This window comes from Pteropus alecto, unplaced genomic scaffold (genome assembly GCF_000325575.1).
Source record: "Pteropus alecto unplaced genomic scaffold, ASM32557v1 scaffold35, whole genome shotgun sequence".
Taxonomy (NCBI): domain Eukaryota; kingdom Metazoa; phylum Chordata; class Mammalia; order Chiroptera; family Pteropodidae; genus Pteropus; species Pteropus alecto.
This window is the reverse complement of record NW_006437828.1, coordinates 9,630,974-9,639,400: the sequence shown is the minus strand read 5'-3', so window position 1 is coordinate 9,639,400 and position 8,427 is coordinate 9,630,974. Positions and strand designations below refer to the sequence as shown.

At 42.9% G+C, this 8,427-nt stretch overlaps 1 protein-coding gene across 1 annotated transcript in view; it reads left to right on the top strand.

The window, feature by feature from the left end:
* The window catches only part of NUFIP1 (NUFIP1, FMR1 interacting protein 1), a 30,146-nt gene that overhangs the window by 9,482 nt on the left and 12,237 nt on the right, over positions 1-8,427 (top strand). Inside the window, exons 6-7 of the mRNA XM_006914958.3 lie at positions 2,767-2,859; positions 6,975-7,168. Of these exons, the coding sequence (XP_006915020.1) occupies positions 2,767-2,859; positions 6,975-7,168 (287 nt within the window). The remainder of the gene's footprint in view (positions 1-2,766; positions 2,860-6,974; positions 7,169-8,427) is intronic.

The following is an 8,427-nucleotide window of genomic DNA, read 5'->3' as shown; positions in this document are numbered from 1 at the left end:
AAAAGGAGAGAGAAGGAAAAGGGGATACGGTTTCAGGGCCAGCGCCTCTTGGGGTTTTGGGGACAGATGGAAGTAGGAAGAGAAGTGATTTTAGCAGATAAGCATAGAGAAACCGACTGGGAGGATATCACTCGTCCCAGTCTTTATAACTCCGTGACACCCATTCTCTAACAGGAAGCATTGGGCTGAGGTTTATCTGTCCATAACTGTGCAATGTAAGGCAGTTGGTGTTTTTTTTCCACCAGACTTTGGATTCGTTATTTCAGGTGTGCTCTAGGAACCCGACCTGGGTCCCCTGTCAGAGCTCCAGACTGTCCTTATCTTCGCGTCTCAGTGTTACTGGGCTGGAGGGGCGTCCTGGTCCCTGTGTGTGTGACTCGCTCTTGTATTTCTGGCATCCCTGTTTTGGGATAATTTGCCTTCTAATACTCTTGCGTCCTTAGTTTTTAGTCTCCAGATTCTATGTAAATAAGAACGGTATAAATTTTGGGAGAGGATTTTATTAAGCGCTGAAAAACAGAATCTCACCGTTTTGCAGGGGATGCTGAAAGGTCCCTTACCTTGGGGAAAGCGACACTTTAATATGCCGGAAAGAGACAGTGAGCTGTTTGAAAAGACTCCCAGAAGTGGGGCTCCCTCCTCGAGGCCAATGGTAAAGAAGGGAAGCCCTGCTTCTGGGAGTTTAAGGAAGGAGGGAGCCCCGCTTCTGGGAGTTTAGGAAAGTCGTTTACACCTCACCTAAAATCCACTTGCCGTAACGAACGTTTCCCTTCTTTACCATTGAGAAGCACGTACGTAGCATCTCGCGTGTCTGTGACACACCGTGGTGCCCAGTCTTACTGTTTAGCACGTGGCCTAACGCGCAAAGGGTCTGCAGTGCGCAGAAGGAAAATGTTGAAGACACGCAGCCGTCAGAGGGAGTGGGTTTCAGGGAGGTGCCGGGCATGGTGTAGCTGAGTTCCAGGCTGGGCGCTGTGGGGCCCGTGAAAGGCTGTGGGGCCCGTGAAAGGCGGCACCTTTTTCTCCCCCTCTCTGCGTTTGCATATTCGTTCAGGTTGAGAACCACTGGCCGCCATCCTCTCTGTGAGATCGTTTATTGTCACCTCTCTTCCTCTTGTAAAGGCCGCAAACAGTTCCAGTTGCTTTCATCTTTCGTCAGAGGTCTTATTTTTCATTCCGTTAATCATCTCTGAGTCTCTTCTGAATCCCTTCCAAGTTTTATTTTTTCTCAACCCTCCTTTTCGGTTTAGAATACGCAAGTGGACACAGAGCCCTGAGTGTTCTCGACCACTTTGCAGTATCGCGACAGGAGGATTTCACACCTGAACATGTGCGGCCCTGTCATAGAACCTTAGCTTGCGTTCGCGTTCTGAAAGCGCAGTCATGTGGTGCCGACTGGCTGTCAGAATTTTATCTCCTTATGACCTTGATCTTTTCCTCTTAATGTTTATTTATAGCTCGTGTATTCATCATCTTTTATTTACGGAGTTTGTTTTTCTTGGCCGGATAGATTGCTTTGCAGTGTTCTTATTGACATTCATTGCCCTTTTTCCGATTACTTCACTTACTCAGTGTCACTGCCATTCTCCTCCTCCGGCGTGGCCAGCCAGCAGGCTTCACATTGTGCCGTTCAAGTCAGTGATGCAGATGTTAACAACAGCAATAAAAAAGGCGGTGGAAACAGTGTCCTAGAAGCAATGGCAGGACACGACTTGTTGATTTTTCTCAACATTTGTTCTGATGAGCAGCTCGCTTGAGTCGTGGCCTCTGTGTTCCCTCCTTCTGTGCTTTTAATACTTCTGAGATCTGTGCCCCATACCACCAGCTTAGTGCCTGCCTCTCCACACAAAGAGAGCTTTGAGCAGTTCATCTTGCACAGCGCTGTCGGATTGAATCCTAGTCACTGCCTTGTGCATCCCTCTTCCTGTCCATAACTTTCAGTGGCTCCCCATGTCTGCTGAATTACATTTAAACTTATTACATTTGGCCTCAGCCTCCCTTTCTGATCGGATTGCCTGTAACTGCGTTTCACGCAAATGGACCACTGGCATTTCCTGGACCTCTCCACGCCTTCTGAGGCCTTGGTTCGTCGGCCCTGTTGGCTCTACTTAGAACACGCTGGAGCTTTTTCTTCTGATCTCTGCCTGTTCACACCACTTAAGACCATTTTCTTCCACATTCCTTTCTTCCTGGATTTCTCCAGCTCGATATGATCTTTCCCTGCCACCCCACAATCTTGATATTCTTCGGAGTACTAACTGCATTTTGCCCATTGTTGAAGCTGTTCGTGTGCTTTTCTTATCCTTCGTGGCGGACTCTTCTGAGAACTGTCTCCTCATCTTGGTAACTTGGGATGTACCTGGTATGCATTTGCATTAGTCATTGCACAGACTTCTGTGTTTTCTTACAGTATTGTCCAGTGCACACCAATAGAAGAATTAGAGCTGCTCGAGCACATTGTATGATATGTTTGATTTAAATCCTAGTCTTAAGGTCCTCATATCCTCACAGACTAGTAGCCAGGTTGTGGACTGGCAGCTGGTCTACACTTTGAGCATCACTGTTATAGTCTATTTTCTTTGCCGTTTAAAAAGACTCCAGAAGGAATTAAAATTTATATACGTTATATATGAAAGTTTATATAGATTACGATTTACAGTATTAGTCGTTAAACAGAAATTGTAAATGCAGCAATTGCTTTATTGTGTAATCGAAGTTGTGTTCTAAAAGCCCTTTTATATATATGTTTTTGACTTTGTTTCGTAGGAACTACCCAACTCTGGCCAATATCGAAAGGAAGAAAAAGTTAAAACTTGAAAAGGAGAAGAGAGGCGCGGTGCTGACGACGACACAGTATGGGTGAGCGCACGGCTGCTTCCTCGCCGCGTATCGTAAACAAGTGCACTTAAATGATAGAGAGAACACGGACCAGCATCTCAGATCGCTGCACACCCCCCTTCTGAAACCTTCCACTTAAAAAAAAATCATAGATTATACTTTAAAATAAGCAATGCCCTATATTTGTAAGGCTTTCAAAAAGTTTATAATTAATAAGTCTTTTCTGTCCTTGTTTCCCAACTAAACAGTTCTTCCCAAAGGCAATTTTATGTTTCCAGAGATAGTCCAGATGTACATAGCACATAGATAACAGTCTTTAAAAAAATTTGATGGACGCTATTCTACACCTTGGTTTTTTTTTAGCCGAATAATATAATGGGTGATTGTTTGTCCCATGTTAATACATAACAAGTCTCCTCTTCCTTTAAGAATGTAGGAAGCCTCAGGATGTCCCATGGGATCTTTTTTTTTAAGCCAATTTCCTGTTGCCAGACATTTAAATTATTACCAGTCTTTTACTATTAAAAATTTGCCAAAGTTACATGCATTTTACACACGTGCAGGTATTTCTGAAGATGGATTCCTAGAAGTGGATTTACTGAGTCAAATGACGTACGTGCATTTGTGGCATTGTTAGCTAACTGCCAAGCACCTGTCGCAGATGCTGTTCTAGACACCAGCGCTGTATGAGACACCGTTTTCACCTTCCCTCACCTTCATAGAATTTTCTTCAGTGTTTTTTCCATTTATTTTTTATTGAAATATATTTTAACAGAAGTAAAATATACAAATCCTAAATGTACAACTCGATAAGTTTACACACACAGACACATACCTGTGCACCGACACACCCATGTAACCTCCACACACAGATTAACTGATACAGTCACATCCTGATTAATGACACGATGCCTTCTGAGAAATGTGATGTTAGGCAGTTTTGTCGTTGTGCAGACATCATAGAGTGTACTTACACACACTTAGATGGTGCAGCCTACCGCACATCTAGGCTCCGTGGTACAGCCTGCTGCTCCTAGGCTGCACACTTATACAGCGCGTCCCTGCACTGAATACCGTAGGCTGTTGTTAACCCAGTGGTAAATATCTGCATATCTAAACGTAGAAGAGATACAGTAAAATAACGGTATAGAAAATAAAAAGTGGTCCACCTGAATAAGGCACTTACCGTGAATGGGGCTGGCAGGACCAGCAGTTGCTCTGGGTGTGTTGGTGAGTGACGGCCGAGGACGTGACTGTCCACTGCGGCAGGCTTCGTAGTGACACTGCACACTAACTTTATCAAACGACATGGAAGTAAAGCAAGCACAAGAGAAAACGATACAATCGAGATGCAGTGAACACGAGGCCTGTGAGGCTGGCTGCTGGCGTAACACAGCATACTGTTTGACAGCAAACTTGTTTTATAAGTAGAAAGTATATTCTAAAATAACTATAAAAAATACAGTAAATGCATAGCCAGTATCATTGTCATTTTTGTCAAGTGTAGGTACCACACATAGTCGCATGTGCGATGCTATGTACAACCGGCAGCTCTGTAGGCTTGTTGACCACAAACACGTGCTCAGTGTGTTGTGCCATGATGTTAGGCGTCTCCGATGTCACTAGGTCCATCACAGTCTTACGGGACACCTGTCGCGCGTGTGGCCCACCATCAACCGACCCGGCCTCGTGCCGGGCACAGGAGGCCTTCACCCCTCAGAGTGCCCCTAAACCCGCCCTAGTGCTTGACCACATGATGTACGATTCCTCTAGGAATCCCGCCTTTCTTTATCGAGCCTTTCTTTGTGAAAGATTTTTTTGTTGGATATACAATTCTAGGTTAGCATTTTTTAAAATTTATGGTACCTTAAAGATGTTATCCATTGTTTTCTCATTTGTATTGTTTCCAGTGAGAAACCTGTCATCATTATCTTGTTCTTCTAGGTAAAATGCCTTTTTCCCTAGCTGATTTTATTTTAGATTTCTCTTTAACACTGACTTTGAACGTGATCAAGGTGTTCCTTGGTATTTTCTTCATGTTTCTTGTGCTCAGATTTGTTGATCCCAGTCAAAATCCCAGCAAGTATGTTTTGTTTTATTTTGGAGTTTGTTTGTTTTGTTTTTGGTAGCATGGAGGAGGAAGATGCTATTGATAAACTTTAAATTTTATATGAAAATGCAAGGATTCTAGAAGATCTAAGAGTTACAGTGATGAAAATAGTGTAGTGTTGGCCAATACCACAGATAGATGGGGAAAAGATAGTGTTTTCAACCTTTGCCTTTTAAACTTTCCTGTCTGTATATTTGAGAGTGTATTTCTTAATAGAATATATAATTTGGTCCTATTTTTTTTTATAATTCAAGCTGAAAATCTTTATTTTTTAGCTAGGGTTTAATTTATTAACATTTAATGTAATTACTAACATAGTCTACCATTGTTCTGCTCTTTAAATTTGTCCTTTGTTTCCCTTCTTGCCTTCTTTTGGATTAATTGAATACTCTAAATCTATTTTCCTCTCTGTTAGCTTTTTAGTTATAATTATTCCTAACCTCTCCACTTCAAGGGCATCTACATTTTTACTTACATTATACTTGGTGTAACTATTTTTAAGTGTTGATTAAGTAAACTTTGCTTTCAGTGATTGTCAAACAGTGATATAACAACTTCCTCAAGGGTGGGGTGGGAGGCAAATACCAAATATGCCTCTTTTTCAGTGAAGTCTTATTGATCTTATCGGTTAAGATCATCCTAGCTCATTACTTACTAGTAATTTCCGTAGGGATGATCTTTGGAAAGCCAGCTGTGGCCAGGTGCAGGGGGCATCCCTGAGTGGGTTCAGGAAGGCGAGTGGGAGCCTGTGAGAGGGGCGTCTCTTCACTCCCCCACAGTGATGGTGGACCGGAGGCAGAAACTGCATGTCTTACCCGTGGTGACTTTGTCGCGGTGTACAGCTCAACACCTCTGGGTGGACATTGGAAACTGATCCATGGTTTTCTACAAAATTTGCAGTATATCTATAATTTTTTGGAGTGAGACTGTAAGGATTATGGTGACTCTGAAAGGATTAAGAACCTCTGTAATGTAGAGATATGAACTGAATATGTTGGTTTAGCAAATTATTTAGAAATGTTATGAGAATAACTACCATTTATTAAGGGCCCAGTGTGTTACCTTGTTCTAGATGCAAAGAACTCTGTATTCTCTGTCTGTGATTCCTGTTCTACAGATGAGGGAGTAAACTGACTCAGGGAGCTTAATATTGCCCAAAAGACACAACTAGTAAGTGGCAAAATTGGGATTTGAACTCAAAGTTCTAATTTCTGTACTCTTAAGTGCAACATCCATTATTAATGAAAAAATGAATTTTGCCCGATAAATGACAACTTAGGGTAACATATGTATCTTTGAAAACTCAGCCCAATCAAAGGATACCTTTTATTATCATCTCCTGAGAATGTATGTAAGAAACCTTTTCTTAATGGCCTTTTTTTCCTACACAGTCTATGTTAGAATATGCTCGTGTAAGTATGTTTTCCTCCTGAGAGGAGTTATCGTGGTGGTTGAGAGGGCACTCAATTTGAGTCAGCTGTGAAATTGTGCTCAGTCTGTATTTTTAAGTTTATCCTCCTGTAAAGTGAATAGTACTATCTAATCAATTTCAGAGAGTTGTCATGAAGATCAAACAATATGGCATATTTGAAAATGCTTCAGAAAGTTTATGGTTCTTAAAAATGAGTAGACAAGATTTGACAAACATTGCAAAGTCTAAGAAACACTTTTATTTTATGTACAATGTGAATGAAAATGCCGCTGGTTAAATTCACCTGCGTTTGATTATGCACTATAACCCAGTTTTGGAGGAGTTAAAATATGGGAGGAAATGTGCATCTTGAAATTGACAAAATATGGTATATTGTGGTGTGTTGTTCTTTTAAAATTTATCCGTAGAGTTCTCTGCCTTTGGAAACCACTGAATTTATTTTATTCTGGTCACTTTCATACTTTCATGCACTAGGCTTTAAAGATTGATTGACAGCAAGGTTTCTTTTTCAGATTTTTCTTGAAAGGTCAATGCCTTTTATGTTAAGAATTGCACTTTTTTTTTCTTTTTTCTTTTTTTTTTTTTTTACTCTAGCAAAATGAAGGGGATGTCTAGACATTCACAGATGGCAAAGATCAGAAGTCCTGGCAGACATCACAAATGGAAAAATGACCGTGCTGGACAGAGAGCAGCCTTTGGGTCAGACAGTCGCTTGTGTGATTCGAAGCCTGACGGCCCACCGGAGGCTACCGCAGACCCTCTGGGTGTTCTGGTGAACACCGATTCCGGTAAGTTAAACAGGAAAGCTGTATATATAAGTGTAGACGTGATGCCGAAGTCTCTTCTTCACAGCGTTGTTTGTGGAAAGTTTGATGGCAAATAACATAAAGCTGTAGAACGATGCTTTTGTTTTATTTTTAAGGAGCCCTTGTCAAAACCTTGATTTCAGGACATCTTTTCAGACTCTTGGGGTTGAGTGCGTGAGCCAGGCAGGCTGTGGGAGGAAGATAATCTATGCTGGATAATTTCCATAGTGTGATGTGATCTTGGAAATATTCTTAAGATGGTTCTCAACGTAGTGACGCCGCAGGTTCACATTTGCCCAGTTATGTAAACTTCTCCCCACCCATAAAGCAGTAATCCCAGGGGAATCCAGTGTTTTCATGCTGCCCAGAGCCGTCTCTTGGGGTAAATAATATTAATCCCTCGTGTTTGGGTAACACTGTTCTGACTCAGAGCGTGGACTAGATTTATGTGTGTGTACAGTTTCCCCTTGAATTCCCTCGAGCACTTAATGCGGCAAGTTTACTCTTTGCCTCTAAGTTAAAAAATGAAAGGACGAGGAGGCCGCTCCCTCATCCCGTACAGACGTCCTTCAGCCCCCGAGGCCCCGTTTCTCCTTGTGGAAATGAAAACGTTTGCGAACGCTTCCGCCGCCTTCCCTTCCTCAGCCGGGAGCCTTGGTCCGGTGGCGGTGGCCTGTGTGTCCTCTCCTGCAGGGGACCGAGCGGGCCGAGCGAGCGGGCCACGGTCACTTGGTGGCCGGGCTGGCAGGCTCCGTGCGGCTCGGAAGACAACGGCTTCACGCGGCAAATCACTGACTGAGCTAGGATGGAAAACAGTCTTGTTATAAGGGAATATTAGGCCAAGAAGAATAAGATAAAGTTTGTTAGTGGGAGTAATCATAAATTTTCACACCAGCTAATGCTTCCCGAGTGAGGTACTTACTGTGCTCGAAACGCTTCACGTCCATTAACTCATTTCCTCGTGACAAACCGTTTGCATCTGCACTATTGCCGAGCGCTCCCCTCTCAGAGCCGAGGGACACAGGGACAGTGATTTATTTACCTCGGTCACGCTGCTGGCAGCGGCAGAGCCACACTTCGGACTTAAGAGTCTGACTGCGCTCGTACACGTTTAAATGTGAAGTCTGAATTTGTCTAAAAAACGTCGTATGAGCCCAAGATAGTGGCGATGTGGGACAGAGTCTAGAAAAGGCATCTGCTCACCTGTGCTGATAGCAGGGAAGAAGCAGATCCACATTGGG